The sequence below is a fragment of the Ascaphus truei genome, chromosome 1 (assembly GCF_040206685.1).
Source record: "Ascaphus truei isolate aAscTru1 chromosome 1, aAscTru1.hap1, whole genome shotgun sequence".
Taxonomy (NCBI): domain Eukaryota; kingdom Metazoa; phylum Chordata; class Amphibia; order Anura; family Ascaphidae; genus Ascaphus; species Ascaphus truei.
The window spans coordinates 200,027,690-200,050,625 of record NC_134483.1 but is presented as its reverse complement, the minus strand read 5'-3'; the positions used below and the strand labels follow the sequence as shown (position 1 = coordinate 200,050,625).

Sequence of the window (22,936 nt, the reverse complement as noted above, 5' to 3'; positions counted from 1 at the left end):
GCTGGCCACCCCAATTAGAAAGCCTCTTAAGTCTGCCTTTTGAGCCTTCCAGATGGTTGTAATTGGGATCTATGGGGTTGACAAAGATATTTTTTTAACAAAATGTATCATAAAAACAGGCTAAACCCGCAAAGGTCAGTTAAATCAGTACTCATTACATGGTGTTACCTAAAATAGGAACAGACGGTATATTCTCTGAGAAAACATGGTATCCTCAAATATAAGTATATGCAAAAACAACATCCAAACTATATCTCTTTAGCATAGGCTTAATGTCATGTTATTGTAGCATAACATTGTGTTATCTTCCAATAATGTGGAGTTATGCCAGTCATGGCATTTCTCCTATCCAGATCCCAAATTAGGGCTTTTGATGAAGTGGAGAGAGATGAGAAGGAAATGATGCAGTGAAATACACTGTGATATACTGTAAATTATGTCGAACTGTGGTGATTCACCAAACCCTATTTCTGTGTCTGGATAGGTATAACATCAAGTTTAGGTGAAACTTAAATAACAGAATTTTAAGTCCCTGTGTTAACCTTAACAGACTTTGTGGATATGCGATGTTCTCTTAACACTTCATTAGCATATCATTTGCATGTCATTATTACTGTATGTCCACTGTAGTTAACGCTCATGCTCTTCATGGGAGAAAACATGGCTTAGGTTTATGTTATTGGAGATAAACAGTTAGTTTTAACGTTAGGGTAATGCTGGGCTTTGTGCATCTGGCCCTACGATTGAGACAGCTTTAGCATCTCCAAAAATCTCTTCCACCATTTTGTTTACTACCTTATACTATCAGCCTTGAGGATGTACAGTATTCAAATCAGCAAATGCTGCCAAATTGGATCAGTTGTTCCATGATTTTATTTGCATCTAAGAGAGGATTTTTTTCTTCCTAAGATTTATGTGACACATTACCAGCTTGCATATTATTCAAGGGATGGATTTCTAATACAACATTGCAGTTAGTTTCACTTAATGAAACAATACACAGTGAGTCATGTTTCTAATGCTTATTGTGCTTTAAACAGTTTAGTAAAGACTTTCATGGGTGATCTAATTAATGCCAGGTGGCAAAACTACTCACCATAACATAACCTTAAATATTACTATGATATTTAGCATGATTACAGGATATGTTTTATATTCTATGGGAACAATGATGCCAGCCAGCTACATCTTTAACTATTTTATGTATTCATTAAACTTTGCTAGTATTTTTTCGGCCCAAATGGGTGTTTTCGCAAATATTTGCTTCTCACTGTGCTAATTAATCCTCAAATCGCACATAAACAAAACATGCAAACAAGGACTTTGCCGACTTCATTCAGTTCCAGCTACGCAATTCTGTGCAGTGTGCAAATTGTAGAGTTTATTGCTCTGATTTTGACTTTTTAGCTTGGATAGGTAGGGACATAATAGTATAAAAAGTTATTTTGGTGCATTCGCTATTTTTGAAAAGTCGTAACATGCTTCAACAATCAAGCCTGAGTTTAATTGCATTAAATAAATAATGTTTTGGCTTAGTGCTCATTTCCTCAAGAGCCCTTAGGCTCAATGGTTACTTTAACTTGATCACTGTCAGGTTTATACTCTGGTGATACAACTTGTATGCTTTTGATATATGAAGATACAGGAATTGTGCCTCTAACTATTTATCGATAAACAGTCTGTCACACATATGTTTCTGTGCATCATGTTTTGATTTATTTTCTAATTTATAGACAATAAAATGCACTAGGTGAAGTTTTGTGTGTATTTTAAAATGAAATGGTCAAACAAAAACAGGCATGATAAGTAAGGGATATGTAAAATATTTGTGCACATCTGTAATCTCAGGAAAATGTTGAATATTGGAATCTGGTATAAATAGCTGGCAGCCATAAACTTTCAAAGCAAAAATCAAATTCAAATACAGTATCTTAGTCACAGAGCAAGTTACACCCCAAATTTGTTAATATTTATAAAACTTTGCAACATTTGTCAAATGTTAAAGCTATTGAGTTTCACATTATTTGCAAGAGAAATGTACTCATTTTGTGGCCTTGTCAATTAGTAAATAGCATTCAAGTAAGCTTTTTCTGTTTGCACAAGTTTCTTTAAACATATCAAGGAACATTTTTGAACCAATCTACAACATATTTGCAGATTACCATAGTACCATCACGGAAGTCACATTTTGTTTGCATTAAAAGACAGAAAATAGGTGTATTTGTAGATCTTATCTAAGCTATCCTGAAGTATAAGCACAGCAAAAAAAGCTATGAAATAATCAACACAGGACACGTCTAAATCAACAAAGAATTCAAATCAAGACTCCATTACTTCCCAAAGATTCTGTATTTTTTTCCATAGGCTATTTGACTTTAAGGATCCCCTACTGCAAAGTAATCTTAAAATATTACGATGTCCAACACTTAAGTTAAAAACGACACTTTACTTAATAGTTCTTAATCTCTTTAAGAGATACAAGTACATTCAGTAAGTGGAGCTGGTTTTCTTAACGAAAATAACTAGATGAGTGGCACAGCTTTAAAACATGTGGTCTATGTAAAAAAAATCAACTGTAACCCCTACGAATAGATAGTAGTCAATAATTTCTTATTAAAACAAAACATGATAGGAAGCAGCAGTCTGAATCTCATGGCATGAAAAATCCGCTGTCTTAATATCCGAAGCAGGAAATTAGCAGCGGACATTGTATTGCTGAGAATAGTGTTACTGTATTGTACCGCTACTTGGTCACATGTCAAAAGATGCAGCATGATGTGGCACTGCCTTCTTCTTCACTAGAGCAGTGTACTGTTAAAAATTGAAATTATGATTTTTTAAAATAGATTCATGACTTATCACCAATTACTGCAACACCAATATGGTGGCTGAACACATTTCTTTTAGTTATAATAGGACTGGGTGTGAAACCACCCCTTTACAAAACCAGTATGCATTGTATTGTAGCCTAACTTTTTGTCACAGGTAGGATGTTGAGCAAGGCACTGTGAATCATATGTAACACATGTTCCCCCACCCTCTGGGAGATTTCACTGCTGCACGGTGTGGTGTGGTTCATACCTGATTCCTCACAGTTGATCTGAGTCTCCTGCGGTGTTGTGGAGGAGAACAGGACAGGCTTCTGGGGCAGTAACTGATTCTTTCTCACGGTGACAGCGCCTCCATCTCTTGCAGGCCCCAGGGATGTGGGGACAATCCCTACAGGAGAACTTACTTCCCCACCCCCTGATAGATTATAGTCTGAGGCAGGAAGATACAGTTGTGTGAAAAAGAAAATACACCCTCTTTGAATTCTATGGTTTTATATAACCACCTTTGACAAAGTGCCTCTGCGAAACGTACGTCAGGTGGGAGGCAGGACTAGACTGACGTCATGACGTTGGTACGCAGCAGCAAGGGGCTGATCACATCGGAGTGCTGGTAGGACTTACAAGTCGCCGAGATGCAGGTCTGAAACACTTAACTTGCTATATGCTTTTACTTTGGTACACTTGCTGCACTATCCACGCATTGTGTTAAGGGATATGCCTAACACCACTGCACAAGGTTATCAGAGGTAACATGTTAGGCTGTGTTCTTTAGACTTATTGCAGAGTGTTGTTTTACCTTTGTATCTGGCATTATATGCAGCTATTATGTGCTGATTTACACACTCTCTGCTACCTGCACAAGCTACCCTACCTGCTTGCGATACCCCTGTTCCTGATTGCACGTATATTATGTGTGATAGCTACTTACCTGCTTGTTAATGATTATATGTTTATTTAGGAGGCTATAATTTGATACAGATTCGATCCGTGCCTCTGAGCTATTTAAACACATTTTGTGGGCTCTCTTTTAGTCATTCTACAAGTACATTTTTAATGTAGTATTTTGCTAATTCAGGTGTTACTAGGGGCTATAAATTGATATGGACCCAGATCCGTGCCTCTAGGCATTATACACTATTTTGTGTGCTTTTATAGAGTAGCTATTACATTTAGTAATGATAGATTTTTTGGAGGAACAAGTGTTTGACTTATAATAAAATATTTATATTTTCAGTCTTCACATTACCTGTTCACTATATACAGGTTTCTTTTAACTCACACTATTAGTGCTGTACCCAAGGGCTAGTAATAATTTACTGTGACCTATGTTGGTCCTTCTCACCAGCTAGAGTATTTGTACTCAATATTTAGTTACACCCTGGGTTTCAGTTTTTTATATTTATGTACACAGTGTTTGTCTTGTTGTATGTGTCTGGTCACCATAGTGATTTATTCACTTTGTTATACATATTTTTTTACTTTAATATCATTAAAATTTGATTTTAAACATATAATCATATCAACTGAAATACACTGAGTGCTTGTAATAGGGATTGTTTTTTCTTGTTTCTACCATTACCCCTTACTCCCTTTTGCACATTTGTGTTGTGATATCTATATTTTCATAAGGCTGAAGCGACAGTTTTTACCTTCCCTACTTCCTCCGCCCCCACCCTTCCTCCCCCCCTCCTCCTCCCCCCCTCCTCCTCCCCCCTCCAATTTTTAGAGTGTTGTGGAGGAGAACAGGACAGGCTTCTGGGGCAGTAACTGATTCTTTCTCATGGTGACAGCACCTCCATCTCTTGCAGGCCCCAGGGATGTGGGGTCAATCCCTACAGGAGAACTTACTTCCCCTCCCCTGATAGATTGTAGTCTCAGGCAGGAAGATACAGTTGTGTGAAAAAGAAAGTACACCCTCTTTGAATTCTATGGTTTTACATAACAGGACATAATAATAATCATCTGTTCATTAGCAGGTTTTAAAATTAGGTAAATACAACCTCAGATGAACAACAACACATGACATATTACACTTTGTCATGATTTATTTAACAAAAATAAAGCCAAAATGGAGAAGCTATGTGTGAAAAACTAAGTATACCTTATGATTCAATAACCTGTAAAACCACCTTTAGCAGCAATAACTTGAAGTAATTCAAGTTTTCTGTATGACTTTATCAGTCTCTCACATCGTGGGAGAGGAATTTTGTCCCACTCTTCTTTACAACGTTGCTTCAGTTCATTGAGGTTTCTGGGCATTTGTTAATGCACAGCTCTCTTAAGGTCCAGCCACAGCATTTCAATCGGGTTGAGGTCTGGACTTTGACTGGGCCATTGCAACACCTTGATTCTTTTCTTTTTCAGCCATTCTGTTGTAGATTTGCTTGTGTGCTTGGGATCATTGTCCTGTTGCATGACCCAATTCCAGCCAAGCTTTATCTGTCGGACAGATAGCCACATATTTGACTCTAGAATACTTTGGTATACAGAGGAGTTCAAGGTCGACTCAATGACTGCAAGGTTCCCAGGTCCTGTGGATGCAAAACAAGTCCATATCAACACCCCTCCACCACCGTGCTTGACAGTTGGTATGAGGTGTTTGTGCTGATATGCTGTGTTTGGTTTTCGCCAAACGTGGCACTGTGTATTATGGCCAAACATCTCCACTTTGGTCTCGTCTGTCCTAAGGACATTGTGCCAGAAGTCTTGTGGTTTGTTCAGATGCAACTTTGCAAACCTAAGCCATGCTGCAATGTTCTTTTTAGAGAGAAGAGGCTTTCTCCTGGCAACCCTTCCAAACAAACCATACTTATTCAGAATTTTTCTAATTGGGCTTGATCCAGCAAGAAAAGCAGGATATCCTCCGCAGCGGAGAACACACATGTCAGTCAGATTGAGGACAGGAAGAGGATAGGTTGTATCCAGGAAGCAGTGCCTGAGTTACTTCAGTAAAGTGTTACAGGGACGGCCCCAGATAGGGACACTTCCCCTTAGTGTACCATAGTGCTGTTGCCGGGATGGCCACATGGTGCCCTGCGGTCTGGGACCAGGCCACAAGCCACATAGACGTTATGTGAGACACTCCTGCTGGAGCTCACCTACGAGGCAGATCAGGACCCTAAGGTGTGAGGGGATTGATGTTGGAGACCCAGCGAAGTGGGACCCCCTTTGATTCATCAGCGGTACCTGGGTACAGGAGTGCCCAGGGAGGTATTAAGTGCACCAACGATTTACACAGGGGTGGCGCTACCTCATACTTTGGGTGGGACTGTTCTAAGGATACCGGTGTTTAGGTGCCTAGGGCTCCCTCAGTACTTTGGGGGCATCACACCGGGGTGTTGGGTATTATGTTTGGGTATCGTTTTGTGTATTGTATTGTAGGAGTGTATTGTTATAGTGTGTTACAGTAAAGACGTTAAATTATACACAGTGTATAGTGGTCATTGAGTCCTATGTGGGACCATCCCACACTGCTGGAATCTCTCATAGGTGAAGGTGAACAGGTGAAGGTGAACAGAGAGTGAGAGATCACCCCAGGCTCCCAGAAGTGGAGGCTTAGGCCTCCTGTGTGCCAACAGGTACAGCAGCACGCATTGTTCCCTTAGTCATAGGGAAAGGGGCTACATTTGGAGGCGCTGCTGAGATTCAGACCTGGGGTGCCCGAGAGAGTAGACCAAAATTTAGGGAACCATGTTTGTGCCCTCCAAGCAAGAGGTCCACCAGTGGGCTGTGGTGTTTCAAGAACCTCCATGCCATTAGTCGTGGTGGGGGACGTCCCGGCTAGTAAACCCCCATGGGTTGTCTGCACCTCGTTATGGCGGTTCCCCGGTTTAGCCGGAGCCTGGGCCTAGGACGAAAGTGAGACCCTATATACCGTTGGAGTATAGTGGTAGTTGCCATGGGCAATGAATTATGTGTAGAAGATGGCCCCTGGGCCCTGAATTTCCTGGAACCCCTACCCACGGGTTGCACATTGATATACCCAGATCTACACATACCAATGGTAACTTTCAGTCTGTGACCCACACAAGAGGTACCTTATTAGGCTGAACTTCCACACCACTCCTATATCCCCAAGAGGAACGAAGCTAGCTGGAGTCAGTCCATAGCTGCCAGTATGACTGTCCTAGTCACCGGTCGACCAGAGACTCGGATTTGGTGGCAACACTACAACTGGTGGACGGCCTAGCTCAGTCCTCGCAGTCTCATAACTACCGCAAGCTCAACACCTTCTCCTGTATATTACCCACTTCCATCGGAGAAGAAGAGTTTGGAGCATGGAGGGGACATTCCAGGCACGTACTCGATAAATTGTCCTGTTCTGAAGCCGTAAAGAGGTAGCAAGTAGTCAAAAAGTAAAGAGGCACTGCGAGACCAAGGGGGAAGCTACGCCCATGAGTTGGTCGAACTCCTCGCCCAGGCTAACACTGCCGAGGATGACAAGGATAAACTTTTGCCCTAGTATTGTGCTCTCTGCCAGAAGAGGGAGAAGAGCTGTCCACATTTTTTCAACTCTTACAACTGTCCTTATGGTGATTACTCTCCAAGAAAGTTATCCCTGCCACTGTATTCAATGAGTACAGATTCAAACAGCTCATGAAAGGATCTCTACCCTCGCACTCTATAGCCCTCATGATGTGAGGCGCTCCTCTGGCCACGACACCCCCAGCATCCAGGAATTAATGAGCTACATAAGGAAGCAAGAGGTTCAGTTACATTTCCATACACCCAAGACATCTCACAAATTTTCTAAGGGGGAGAACAAAGCAACCCCCTCCAAAATGCCTAGTACGAAAGAGAATCCTGAGGATAATACCCCCCCAAGGTCCTCCACGACAGACCCCCTCGATGCCTAGGAAATCAGCTCCTAACGCTGGCTTCAATGCGACCCAAAGCAACCATTGCTTCAACTCCCATATTCAAGGAGGAATACCATAGAATCTCTGCTCAAGAAGGTTTCGGATAGTTCTTATAGTAATAGTGGAGGATATGATTGCTTTCTCCGAACTGTGGTAGACTCATTGGGATGTCAGTCAAAGGCACTTCCTGAAGCATACTGCCACCCCGAAGGCATGTCCATCACACAAGATAACATCATGAGATGGAAAGAGTTGGTGATACCCCAGATGCGAGACCCGGTGGCTAGAGCCATAAGCTTGGCCATTCAGCAAAACACCCCTTCATAGTGAAGCGTGCTCATACCGACATGGTCGCTGTTATTATGAGGGAATGGGACAAGTTTTGCATGGATCATGGCCTTCTCTACCGGGTTGTCCCCTATCATAACCATCCCGATAGGAAACAACTCGTCCTGCCCAGATGCTTGCAGTACACTGTCCTACGATCTCTGCATGATGATCACGGACACCTGGGAGTGGACAAAACCTTCGGCCTAGTAAGAGACAGGTTCTTCTGGCCCAAGATGCAGGAATCAGTGGAGCGCCATTGTCGGAGTGTCTGCTGTGCATACAGCGAAAAACACTGCCTACACACGCAGCCCCAATGGACCACTTAAAGAGCTCTGGCCTCATGGACCTACTGTAGTCTGCATGGACTTCCTCTGCATAGAGGCAGACTCAAAGCGTATTCGGAACACCCTGGTAGTCACCGACCACTACACCCAATATGCCCAAGCATTCCCTACCAGCACTCACAGTAGCCAAAGTACTGTGGGAAAAGTACTTCATCCATTACGGATTAACTAATCGGATGCACTCTGATCAAAGGAGAGACTTCGAGAGCAAGTTGATCAAGGAGATCCTAAACTTGCTCAATATTGAGAAGTCTGCACAACTTCCTACCACCCTGAAGGAGACACCCTGTCACAAAGGTTCAACTGAACTCTACTAGATATGCTAGGCACTCTGAAGGGTTCCGAGAAGGCCGAGTAGAGCAAGCATGTTGAGCCGTTGGTACATGCCTACAATTGTACCAGGCATGAATCTACTGTACGAGCTATGCACCTTATTTCATGATGTTCGGCTGGGAGGCGCGACTGCCTGTGGACATTCGTCTTCGAGTATCCACTGACAGAGTACCAAAGATGACACACTACAAGAATGTGAGACGACTCAAGGATAACCTCCATAGAGCATATCAGTTGGCGGAGAAATCCACCGCCAAACTGAACGAAAATAACAAGCGGAGGTATGACCATAAGGTTCATCATCGGGAACTTCGACCCGGACATGCAGTTGTCCTGCGAAATCTAGAGATACAGTACCAGGGAAGCATAAGCTAGCAGACTGCTGTCAAGAAGATCTCTTTGAGGTAGAGTCACAGATGATAGTCCTCCCTACGATGCCGATGGAAGAGTAGGGTCTGGCATAGTAATCACCTGCTACCTATTCCTCAAGTGGGGGAAAGCGAACCTGAGTCAGCTTCAGTAGTGCCAGAAAGTGAGTCAGATGAGACCAGTGAAACTCCGGATGCAGTAACAGAAAATACTCAGGATCCTTTGGAAGGAACCTCCACTGACACAAATGGAGACTGGTGGACACCACCAGAAGAAGCAGCAGGTAATGGCCCTGCTCCCTATCTACCCTCCCCAGCAGCTTCAACAAGCTGACCACTCGATCCAAGAAGTCTGTGCATTGTACCTAATAGAGACTATGTAGCTCCAATTTCACACCTTATGAGAGGGCCAGAGCCTCAAGCCAATGAAGACGTTGAAGAAGAGACTCCTAGGAGTCAAAGAGTGAGACGCCTTCCAATGAGAATGGTGAATTAGAGGCACTTCACTATGAGTCTCAGCAGCTGTCTTGGAGCAGGTTTTCCTCTGTTATGACCATGCTCACTGAACTGTTTAATCGTGTTTAGATACCTATTGTACAATTAAGTTGTATGTGTAGGATATGTATTTTTCATTATATAAAAGTTTTGTAGGCTTTCCCCAAGCGGGGGCGTTGGATTCTCCACCAGGGGGAGTATGGAGCAGAGTCCCCCTCCTTACCTCTGATGAGGGGGAAACTGCCCTTTTGTGCCGCCAGAGCTCCACGCTGGTCCAGGAATGTGGGGGCCACATCTTAGATGTTGCGCATGCACAGAATAGCAGGCACGTATGTGCAGTGGATGCTAAGTGTGGTGGCCATCTTAGGTGGCTCCGTATGACGCCGCACGGGACTACATGGCCATAGTGCTTAGTGGGAGGGGCTGCTCACGTGGGGAGTCCTAGCCAATAGGGCTTGATCCAGCAGGTATTGCAGCCAAACGTTGGCCTTTATGGCTTATTAAATACATGTTTGCATTTAAGACCATTGTACCAATGCTATTCCTCTTTCTGCAATACTTTTTCTTAGGACTCTGCAGGATTTCTCTTTTCAGCAAGGAGCACCGGTATTATACTGTACATTTCTGTGACCTTATTTTTATGTGTGTCTGCATGACTCTACTTTCTGCTTCCTTAAAAGCAGACAACTTATACTTCCTGCTTGCCAGTTCAATGTGCTTTGAGACACCTGGGAGATATTCTAATAGGATGTGCAAAGTATGTGGAGGAAGCCGGGGGAATACTGTCCATGAGTATGATAATCTACAGGTGTGAGCAGTAGAGCTCAAAAGTATGCTGTGAGAGTGGAGCTTTCCAGCATCTGGGTTAGTTCAATGCTAGAGCTGCTGCCTTGCCTAGCAGAGGTTGTGGGTTCTGATCCTGTTAGGCCTGACAGTATCAACTACATCACAAGGCCCCTAGGCTTGTCAGTATAGGTCTTATTGAAATCCTTTTAGGGTGTGTGAGTCACTTAAATATACTTTGCATATTCTGATTGCATTTCTCCGAAGTTTCTGTGTGCTCATTTTTTAGCACGTGTCTCTCCCTATGTTATTTGAAGAGAGATTTGGGGGATATACATAGTGCTTGGAATTCTACCTATGATAGGTCAGTCCCTTCCCATTGTTACAGGGGGAACACCTATTTTGTATATCCTTAGCACAAGCATCCGTTATACTAAAACAATCGTCTGTGACGGCTGAAAACAGCACATAACACTGCATTAGTGAGCTTTGAAGATACCAGTTAGAACTTAACGAGGCGTTAATTTAAATTAACCCCTGGTTAAATTAGTAACGGATCTTTGTGGATCTGGACCTACAGTAGATCAGTTAATCCATTCTTAATGGCTATTTTTATTGTGATACTGAAAACACAACTTTGCTAAATGCTTCAAATCACATTCTTGAATGCATCTTGCCATAGGACAAGTTTTTAATTTAAAGTATTTGTCAAACACTGCGATTAACTATTCATCAAATAATAGTTAAATAATGCATAGACCTTGATTTACATTTTACTCTAAGTGCTTAACAGTCCAGATGTTTCAGTACTCCCTTTCCCTGGCTAAAGAGACATTGTGAGCATATATTTGTTTTTTTACTGAGTACTGTATGCAATGGATAGCAATAACCTTGGGTGATGTGAATCTATGAAGTTCTCTAAGCTCTTAAAATAAAGAGGAGTTAGGCACATACACTAAAAAAATTGTTTACTCAAAAAAAAAAAGCGAAAAGAGTTTCCACAGTAATGTTATAATATAAAAAAAATTGAAATAATACTTGAATGGGTAATGATGCAGTAACATAATATTTGGATTAACAGTCCTTCAGCAGATCTCATGTTGGCAATTTCTAGCATTCAATGAAGGGTCGTTGACCTGAAATGTGATGCTTCTTTCTGTCTACCTGAGCAATCATCAAGATATATACATTTTTTTTTTTTTTTATAACTTTGGTTTTATTGGGTGAGATACATCTTACATGGTAACACCATCCATTGTCTACAAATATATCACCATATTTAAATCCTTCATTTTTTTTATATAAACCTTCCAAAAATGTGACAAACTAGACTCACAGGACGAACCGGGGGGGGGGGGAGACACGCCCATTAACTAATGGAGCCGGACGAGGGAGGGAGGGGAGAGGAAGGGAGGGGGGGGGGTGAAGGGTGGGAATGCTCGATGCGTGATCCGATGATCCTCTACCCGACGGGCTTCGTGTTTATGCTTTAAATTGAATTAGGCCGCTCGCACCGGTGGCCTTGATCTTTTTGCTCGCACTGCGACCCCTCCGAACCTCTCCGACTCCTTGTATCTCTTGTGGCCTGAATCCCTCTGCTACTTTGGGCTTTCGGTCTCTAAGTTGTCAGGGATCCCTTTCATTATCGGAGAATGCATTTGTCGGTAATCATTGCAAAATGGTGGTGATATCTATTCCCGGGATGTCTGTCTGTGCCAACCAAGGCTCCCAGACTTTTAGAAAATTTGAGCCGGTGTCATTGACCAAACTCGTCAACTGTTCCATCCGGCACACAAACCAAATTCTGTTTCTGATCTTTGGGAGAATTGGAATCTCTGCTTGTTTCCATACTGCTGCGATCTCGCATCTGGTGGCGGTGGCCAGGTGTGCGATTAATTTGTGTGTGGCGTTTGATAGCCCCTTGATTCGTCTACCCAATAGGAATAGCCACGGGTCTAAGGGGATCTCCACTTCTAGCAGTCTTTGAAGCCAATCTTTAATTTCCTCCCAAATCGGGATCACCTTTGTACAAGACCACAGCATATGGAATAAGTCTGCTCTCTCCCCGCACTGTTTGGGGCAGAGCGGGGAGTAGCCTTTGACAAATTTGGATAATTTAGCGGGTGTATAATACCACCGCATCAGGACTTTATATGCATTCTCCTTTAATGTGAGATGGGCGGAGTGCAGTATCTCGTGGATAGGCCGCATTCACAGCGTAAAGATGAATCTCCTGCCACGAGTTCTGTACCTTTTCCAGGCCCTCCCGATCCCCCTGATCAGAGAAGATATCCTCTCGCTGCAGTCCCTGATAACAAAATTTATCTGGAATAAGAAAAACCCACGAATTAACAGAGCAATCTTGAGGAGGCCGACCTTGAGAGGAGGGTTGGGGGTGCCATGTCTGTTCGCCTACTACAAAGCAGCGCAATTGTGCCAGTTAGTGCAATGGCACACCGATCCGAAGCTTCGTAGGTGGGTAGCATTAGAAAAAGAATGTTGCTCACCAATAGAGATTAAGAATCTGATTTGGCTGCCCCAAAAAAGTCGGGCCGTTATGCAGACACCTCTACGGACTATGGCTAACTCCTTGAAGGTCTGGGACGCAGTTAAGCTCAAATGCCATCTCACGTCCCTACACTCTCTGATGACTCCCATTTGGGGGAACCCAAACTTTGCTCCAGGGGTGGATAGTGCGATTTTTTCAAAATGGATCCAGGCAGGATATCTCCGTTTAAAGGATCTGGAGGGCAGGTTACACGTAAAAACATTCGATCACATTAAAGAGGAGAAAAATTTACCCAACACAGAATTTTTTAGATACCTCCAGATCAGGGCCTTCTACAACGAAGCCCCAATTCGGCCCCGGAGAACAAATTTTGAGCAGCTCTGTTCAAGAGACACGGACACAAGGGGACTAACATCTAGAATGTACAGGGAAGTGGTATGCCCGAAGACGGACGACCAACCCAAACTTCCATACATGAGACAGTGGGAGGCGGACCTAGGCGAGATATTAGAGGACGAGGACTGGGATAGGATCCTGCAGATGGCAGCCAAAAGTTCCATCTGCACCACATTAAAAGATATATACATTTTTGGATAATTTTTCAGCATTAAAGTAGTGTATAAACTACTTCCTCTATGCTTTTGTTTCATGCATGCAATGGAACCGAGACAAAAAAGAGAAAAAAGCGCAAAGCCCATAGAGTAGTAAAGTCTGTTTATAGAATGGTAAAAAAACGGTTATAAACACTCACAGAAGAATAAGTAAATTCAGGCACTTCGGTACTTAGAATGACCGCTGGAACGGATAGCGGATACACGCCACCCATCGAGTGAAGGAGAAGGGATGAGACATTGAGCACCCCAACCAACAGACGAATGGACTACTCCTGTTCCAGCGGTCATTCTAAGTACCGAAGTGCCTGAATTTACTTATTCTTCTGTGAGAGTTTATAACCGTTTTTTATCATTCTATAAACAGACTTTACTACTCTATGGGCTTTGCGCTTTTTTCTCTTTTTTGTTTTTTTTCTATAGTTCCTACCGGTCCTGAGGTTAGTTCCGGTTGTAAAGAAGCAGCATACCCATACTTCATCTTCATCTGGTACTGGACTCTGTATTTGGGAACACACGTTGTGACTATATATTATCTATTTACTTTATTAACCCTTTAGTACTATGCTTGTATTTGTCACTGTGTAACCCTTTCTTTGTATTTATTTATTGATCACGAAGTAGGAGCGCCAGCTGACACACCTATTACTAGAGGGTAGTATACCTATCTACTTTTATCTGTGTCAGCCTATCCTCTATTCTGTTACATGGAATGGAACCGGTAATTAATTGGACCATGGCACGTTTTTGCTATTGCCAATATTTTCTGCCACTGTCATCTGTGCCAAATCCCTCTTCATGTCTTGACTTAAAAAAACCTCTTGATAGTATATAATTTATGCATGAACATGAAATACATTTTATATTCCAAAGTGTAGCTAATTAAGATGCAAGCATGGTAGGAGTAGAAAACATGTCCTTGAAAGTACTTGATACTAAACTAAACATTTTCATGAATGTATTTTGCTTAGACATTTATTGTAATTCTTTTTTACCTAATAGATGGGGTTTATACAAATGAATGAAGACTTCATATATATTGAGCCACTGAATGGCACATTGGCTGTAGCAGGACATGCACACCGTGTTTACAGACAAAAGAGATCTACAGAAGACAAAGCTCCAGAAAAACAGACTACTCGTCTTCAATATTGTGGAGTTGCAGGTATTTTCCCTTCTAAACGCTATTTAGATGCTTACAAAAATGCCTTCATTTCAAGAGTGCAATTCCAGGTCAAAGTTAGCTTCAGACTTATAATGGGAAACTTTATACAGTATTGTAATAGGTTAATGAACCATGTCTAAATTATCCAGATTCTTACCACAAGCTTGTTTTACTGTCATTCTTTTGATAACCCACAATCTGCAGAACATTTCAGCACACCCTTCTAGGAATATTTGGCAGTAACTAAACTACACAGTGCCAAACTCAGTTCATCTTTTTTTTCTATTAAACATGTGTCTAAATGTACCAGCAGTAACCTAAAATGGCATCAATTGTAGCTGATGAAAAGTTTGAAAGAAGTAAACTATCATGCACTGTACCTGTAGCAATAATAATCCCCTGACATACATAATTAATTGCATTCTTAAATAGCCCATTCTTATCATTTGCTGAGCTTCTCCTTGCTCTGTAAACCATGTTTTATTTTGATATCACCTATGCACTTAAAGCAACAATCCCCTCTATTCAAATTTTTTATTTTTTTTAATCTTCAATTATTTGTAGAACGTAAAATTGAGCAGATGGAATTTTGGAGCCGAACCGTGTGAATCCTCAGCTCTGGGGACCCCTTGTTCCTGAGAAATATAGCTTTGTCCTTGTTTTTCCCTTTTGAGAAATTAAATTGGTCGCTGAGACTGCCTCCCTCCTTTGGGCCAATAGAAAGCTGCAATGTCATTAGGGCGTGACATCCATCTTTCTTTTAGATAATCTCAGCAGCTTCTTGTTTTATTTTTTTTTATTTTATTTCATCTGCAAATACAAAGGTACTTTTCCCAGGAACTAGAGGATTTGCGTAGATATAAATAATGTGGATCAGCTCAAGAGAACATCCCATTAAGATTGTGAATTTAATTTTTTTTTTAATTACATTAAGAGGACTGCTACTTTGAGTCTAAATACTAGAGATGGGGGAATTGGTCCAAATCACTTTCCCGGATTTTTCCAATTTCGCATTGTACCAATTTTAATCTGACAGATTGTTTACAATCCATTCATGAGGCTTGGTTTCTCAGATTTAAAATAATCCACTGTTGGATTTAACGTAAATTCAGTCCATGGAGCATATTATTTCTAATCCGACGTCAGATTGTAAGAAAAAAGTATAGCGGATTAATCTGCCGTAGCAATTTAAACAAAAACGCAGATAGATTAATCCATCGTCAACAATCTGAACCGGAGGTGTAAAATGCCACTCCCACGTCTTGGCTGCACACCGTTTTGGTGAAGGAATGCAGGGAGACTGGAAGAGAGACAGAAAGATGGAGAGACAGAGGGAGACACACACACAGACAGACAGTAAGTTGTTGAATATTTTGTATTGTTTTCTATTTTGTTAAAATATTTTTTTCTCTTAATTTTTACATTTGTTACATATTATAATTTTTATTATTATGAGTGATGGCAGCCAGGACAGAAGGGGCTCTGTCCATATCCCTCCAGTGAGACTGATGAGTTCAACATTTTTAGGCTCAGTGCAGGTGCGGGCCTCAGCAGCGGTTTATGTACCAAGGAAATTTTCCTCCTGTTACCAGGCGTCCGAGTAACCGTAGTACTTTGGCTACTTCAACCCCGGTTGTGAGCATGCCTCAAGAATCGGCTGCTCCTGCAGCTGTTCAGCTTGTGTAAGGGGAACAGATTGTTGTGAAAAGTAGCACTTTTTTAGAGGAAGCAGGTAGTAGGGGTCTTCTTTTGACTGTTTGTTTGATGCTCAGTTATTGTCAGTTTCACCCGTGTCCCCAGCTATTTCCTAATTGTTATTGACCTCACCTAATTCTATCTGTATCCTGACAGAGACTGTTGAGGCTTCCAGCACACAGGACCACCTGTTGCTTGAACAAGTGTGTAAGGAGCAGATGCATCCACACATGCTGCATGTGCATGCAGGTTGCCAGAGCAGGGCCTAGTTCTAGTCAATACCATGCCCATGACTGGTTTTGAATCTGTGTCCCTGAATCTGGTTTGAGCTGAACCCCCTGAATCGACTATGCCCAGCATTGCTACGGCTGCTTCTGCTGCTCTTCTGATCTTTCTTGGGTACTGGCAGCTTTATAACATGGTGACGTTGGTGTTCAGGAGGTTGAAACCTAGGCAGGCATGGGCAGGGTTGCAGGGAGCCCTACAAGCAGTCAGGAGATTGCAACAGCTTTAGCCCATGTGGTCAAGGGATTGCCCCAGTGGAACTTGGAGAATCTGTGGGTGAGTCTCTAGGCTTTACCTCTTGGCATTCCAGACTCCTCCCCTAGCTCACAGTCATAACAGGAATGGAGTGACCTGCCCAGCGGAGCATCCAGTATGGTGTGGGCAAACTTCCAGTTGCCCAGCCCTGGCTCTGTGAGCTTCTCTGAGGTGGTCCACTGCATGCTTTGTCATGCAGGGGTGAGTAGGGGCAAGAGTGGTCTCCTTCAAAATTTGCTGAACAAACACTGTGACATTTGGGAGAGGCTGCATCAGTGTACTTCTGCATCAGATGTCTCCAGACATAATGATCTGGCTCCAGGTCATCTTGCAAGAGCCACCACCACCTACTGAAGGAGGCATCAGTCATCTACTCCTTCTCCTCCACCACGGCAAGTCAGGCCCAGGCATGATACACAGTCCACCCTTGCTGTGAGAAGTAAATGTGTTGCTTATGTTGGTTAAGCGTAATGTAAGATGAGTCTCCTGCCCCTGAAGTTGTTCAAGTGGCTCCTGCCTCCTCAAGTGCACGGCGATTGAAATCCTTTGTTTTCTCCATCCTCACCCTGAAAGCAATTGGCTCAGTCCTAATTTAGAATAATAAAACATTTTTATCAGGTCTACGTACATATTCTTACTGTCACTCCTTGACGTCTTTCTTTTCTGTTGGGGTCTGTCATTATACAAAATAGGGAATTATTTTGATCATCAATACACTGGTGTGCACAGCTTCTGACACTGGTTGTATGTTGGCTATCTGCTATTTGTTTCTGCTGCTTCCTTCATGGCTTTGTTCCTCTGACATATTTTGAATACTGCTGCTTTTGCTCTTCTGCAGTGTTGTTGTTACTGAGCCTCAGTCCTTTTTTTGTTTTTTTTCTTAGTTTATATTATTTAAATATTTTAAAAAAGAGAATACAAAAAAATACATAAAATAAAATAAAAACTGATAATTTATTTTATTTCAAATGTAAAAATCATAGTTTTAAAACTTATAGCTAACCATGTTTCAAAAAGTTATTTAAATTACAATTTGTGTGCTTCGTTAATCATGGTTACTACAGGTAAACCCCGTTATAGCGCGGTCCTCGGGGGCCACCCGATCCAACCACGCTAGACCCGGGGTCGCGCTAATTTAAAAAAAAATGGCCGCCGCGCGCCTGATCGGGAGGGAGGGAGTGAGGAGGGAGGGAAGAAAGGAAGAGGTGGCCGGAAGCCCTACATGTCCCCTAGCAACGGCGAGTCCAGCCGCAACCTGCTCCTTACCTCCCACCACCGGCATCCATTTCCTCCCCCCAAGGCTCCCATACCTACCGGCCCTCCGCGGCATAGCCCACGCAGCCCTCCGAGTCCTAGGCTGCGCATTTTTTTTTTTGCTGTGCACGGTGAGCGGGCGGCGCGCAAGAGGCATTGTGGAAACCATGGACCCATCTAGCCACAGTCTGGTGCTGCTTCAGAAGCTGAATATGCAGCGGGAGTTTGGTTTCCTTTGCGACTGCACAGTTGCTATTGGGGATGTGTAATTTAAAGCACACCGATCAGTACTTGCAGCCTTTTCAAACTACTTCCGGATGATCTTCATCCACCAATCCAGTGACTCAATCCAGTCCTCACTCACCCACCCCTCCTCCCGACACCACCCCTACTCCCGACAACCCGCCTCCTCCCGACACACACCCCCTCCTCCCGACACCCCCCCCCCTCCTGACACCCCCCCTCCTCCTGATGCCAGCTCCGCTCCGATCTCAGCAGCCGACACCAAAGGTAGGGAGGGGGAGTGGGAGGTGTGGTGTAGTGTGCTGTCAGTGCTGTGAGAGTGTGTTGTGAGTGCTGTGAGAGTGTGCTGTGAGTGCTGTGTGCTGTGAGAGCTGTGTGCTGTGAGAGTGTGCTGTGAGTGCTGTGTGCTGTGAGAGCTGAGTGCTGTGAGCGTGCTGTGAGTGCTGTGTGCTGTGAGTGTGCTGTGTGCTGTGAGAGTGTGCTGTGAGAGTGTGTGCTTTGAGCAGTGTGCAGTGTGTGCAGTGAGAGTGTGTGCAGTGGTGCAGTGAGAGTGTGTGCTGGGAGTGTGTGCAGTGTGCTGTGAGCAGTGTGCAGTGAGAGTGTGTGCAGTGAGAGTGTGTGCAGTGAGAGTGTGTGCAGTGAGTGTGTGCAGCGAGTGTGTGCAGTGAGAGTGTGTGCAGTGAGAGTGTGTGCAGTGAGAGTGTGTGCAGTGAGTGTGTGCAGCGAGTGTGTGCAGCGAGTGTGTGCAGTGAGAGTGTGTGCAGTGAGAGTGTGTGCAGTGAGAGTGTGTGCAGTAAGAGTGTGTGCAGTGAGAGTGTGTGCAGTGGTGCAGTGAGAGTGTGTGCAGTAAGAGTGTGTGCAGTGAGAGTATGTGCAGTGGTGCAGTGAGAGTGTGTGCAGTGAGAATGTGTGCAGTGAGAGTGTGTGCAGTGAGAGTGTGTGCAGTGAGAGTGTGTGCAGTGAGTGTGTGCAGTGAGAGTGTGTACAGTGAGAGTGTGTGCAGTGAGCGTGTGTGCAGTGAGAGTGTGTGCAGTGAGAGTGTGTGCAGTGAGAGTGTGTGCAGTGAGAGTGTGTGCAGTGATAGAGTGCTGTGTGTGCAGTGTGTGCAGTGTGTGCTGTGTGTGCAGTGTGCAAAAAAAAATGTTTTAAATTTACATTTTATTTTTTTTAAACGGGAGCCACGTGAAAACCGCGTTATAACCGATTTCGCGTTATAACGAGTCGCGCTATAACGGGGTTTACCTGTATTACTATTCAAGAGAAGGCTGCATCCTTTTATTACAATCACATCAATCATAGACATAGTTAACTGTAACGAACAGGAAGTCACGCCGCTCTCGGCGTTCTCCCCACTTACCCGCAGCTCTGCTAGGGCCTCCCGCGCCTCACACGGATCCCTCCTCCAGGACGCTGATCCCCGTCTCCTCTGCACGCGCGTGTGCACGTCAGCTCCCCTCTTCTACCATCGGCTCTGGGCGCGTGCCCGGTCACGCGCCCGCAGGCGCAGCCACACGGAGGCGTGGCCACATGGATGCGCACCAGCCTCTTAAAGGCACATTACCCTTTTCCAATGCTGCAACCAAATGCAGCCTTTCTACTGGGCTCTATAGCTCCTCCTCCAGGAGCTCTTCTGGACCTATCCCTGTCACAGCCTGGCCCATCATCCACACACCCCCACCTGGCTACGCTGCCATTGGATCCTCTCACCTATATATACCCTGCAGTGTCACTGGCTCGTCGGCTGAGCATAGAAACAGTTGTTCTCATCACTCTCTGCCTCCCTAGTCCTGTCCTGTCCTGTCTTGTTTTGCAGTCTTCCTCGTGTACCGAACCGGCTTCCTATACGACTCTCCACACCTCTGGCATCCCGAACTTGGCTTACGGCAATACGACTCTCCGCACCTCTGGCACCCCGAACCCGGCAAACGGTAAACGATTACGTCTCTCTCTCTCTAACCCCGGACTTGGCTAACAGCACCTTCCACCATCCATACCTCTCCTGCCCCGACTCGGACTCCCAGACCATTCTAATCTCAAGACGTGCCCTCGTGGCTGTGGGTGGCGTTATATCCTATCCCACCTCAGCACCACGGTCCCGCCTCGTTTGTGGTGAGCTCATCCTGACATTATGCTCAGCCCTACAAACATGGACCCCGCTGAGGTGGAGCGTACATTAAATTCTCACACGAATCTCTTCACAAGGCTAGAGACTTATCTGGAACAAAATGATAGGCGGATGGATTTGCTTCAGCAGAGCCTTCATTCCCTTACCGTTCAAGCCCGAGCTTCCACACTGGGACCTTCACCTATGGCCTCTACAGCCTCCGCAACAGTCTTTGCATCTCCTCTGTCTGCTATGGAACCCCGTATTCCTGCCCCTAACCGCTATGCTGGGGATCCCCAAGGATGTAGGGGTTTCCTTAATCAATGTTTCATCCAATTCCAACTCTCACCCTCTCGTTTTCTTTCTTCCATTTCTAAAGTCGGCTATATCGTGGCTCTTCTCTCAGACGAGGCGCTGGCCTGGGCCTCTCCCATTTGGGAAAAACAAGCGCCCATCACACAGGACATCGACCTCTTCGCCCATGAGTTCCGAAGGGTCTTCGACACACCTGCGCGGCAATTAACGGCAGCTTCCTCTCTCCACCACATAACCCAGACAGATCGTTCCGTCGCCCAGTACGCTGTGGAGTTCCGCATCCTTGCTGCTGAGACTGGATGGAACAATGAAGCACTATCTTCTACGTTTTGGCAGGGCCTGTCAGAATCCCTAAAGGATGAGCTTGCGGCGTGGGAACGTCCTACTAACCTAGAGGATTTGATCGCCCTGTGCATTCGGGTGGACCAGCGTCTGCAGGAGCAGAGGACTGAACGTTCTCGTTACCGTCAACGGGTTTCAAAGTCTCTCGCTCCATCGTTCGTGTCTCCAACACTCCCATCTTTGGACATCCCGGAACCAATGCAATTGGGAGGGAATAAGCTGTCCTCTGCCGAGAAACAACGCCGGCGCAGTGCAGGTCTCTGTATGTACTGTGGCAATTCCGGTCACTTAGTGCTCCAGTGTCCCCACAAGCCGGGAAACGCCAAATCCCAATGAGATCCCGGAGAGTCTCGTTGGGAACATTGCCTCTCTCCCCCATCATCAAGGACGTTCTTCCCACCAGGATCCAGCTGCCAGTGATGCTGTCTGGAGAGGGGTTTCATACTCAAGCACTGGCATTCGTGGACTCCGGTTCAGCAGGCAATTTCATCGATCAAACCTTTGCTGGACGGAACAATATTCAACTTACCAGCAAGAGGATGCCAGTGGGTCTGGAGGCCATTGATGGTCGACCTCTACAGCCGGCTTTCATCACGCTTCAGACAGTGCCTCTCAAACTGCAGTTCGCCGACGCTCATACGGAGATCCTTACCCTCGATGTCATCCACACTCCTTCCACTGAGTTGATTCTAGGTCTTCCTTGGCTCCAAGTCCACAATCCTCATATCGACTGGACCAACCAGGAACCCATCCAGTGGGGTGCTCAATGTGCCAAGACCTGTACCAGGCTGTTCCAGAAGATTGGTGGTTTGTGTACCCTGCCAGAGAAGGTCGATTTCTTGCCTACTGTATATTTGGAATTCCGCGATGTGTTCGACAAAGCACGATCCGAGGTTCTACCTCCGCACGACCTTTCGACTGTCCGATTGACTTGCTGCCCGGGGCAGTTCTTCCCAGGGGACTATCCTACCCACTCTCTCTCCCAGAGACTAAATCCATGAACACTTACATCGCAGAGAATTTAGAGAGGGGTTTCATCCGAAAGTCCTCCTCCCCATTCGGAGTGGGCTTCTTTTTTGTAAAGAAAAAGGACGGGTCTCTTCGTCCATGCATCGATTGCCGAGGCTTGAATAACATCACGTGCAAAAATCGCTACCCGCTGCCTTTGATTTCGGATCTGTTCGACCGCCTGCAAGGGGCAACCATTTTTTCCAAATTGGACTTAAGGGGCACCTACAATTTGGTTAGGATACGTGAGGGGATGAGTGGAAGACTGCATTTAACACCCATGACGGCCATTATGAATACCTGGTCATGCCGTTTGGTCTGTGCAATGCACCAGCAGTCTTTCAGGACTTTGTCAATGAAATTTTCCGGGACATTCTTAACAAATTTCTTATCGTTTACCTAGACGACATCCTAATCTTTTCTAAATCCGTCCAGAAACACGTTAAACACGTTCAGCAGGTGCTGTTACGCCTCCGGGAGAACCATCTCTTTGTGAAATTGGAGAAATGCCAATTCCATCTAAAGTCTGTGGCGTTCCTGGGATACATTATCTTTGACTCCGGGTTCACTATGGATCCAGCGAAACTAAATGCCATCCTGGACTGGCCCCATCCAACCACCCTTAAAGCCGTGCAATGCTTTTTAGGTTTTGCTAACTACTACCGTCGCTTCATTCGAAGTTTTTCCACCACGGTATCTCCCATCACCGCTCTAACCAAGAAAGGTGCTGATCCCACTTCATGGTCCGAAGCCGCCATCCGGGCATTTAATCTCCTCAAGAAGGCGTTCCTGTCTGCCCCGATCCTC

At 44.6% G+C, this 22,936-nt stretch overlaps 1 protein-coding gene across 2 annotated transcripts in view; it reads left to right on the top strand.

Annotated features, from left to right (window-relative positions):
* The window catches only part of ADAMTS19 (ADAM metallopeptidase with thrombospondin type 1 motif 19), a 406,770-nt gene that overhangs the window by 47,261 nt on the left and 336,573 nt on the right, over window positions 1–22,936 (top strand). For both annotated transcript variants that reach the window (XM_075600164.1, XM_075600173.1), the window contains exon 3: window positions 14,466–14,628. In XM_075600164.1, coding sequence (XP_075456279.1) covers window positions 14,466–14,628 — 163 coding nt within the window. The remainder of the gene's footprint in view (window positions 1–14,465; window positions 14,629–22,936) is intronic.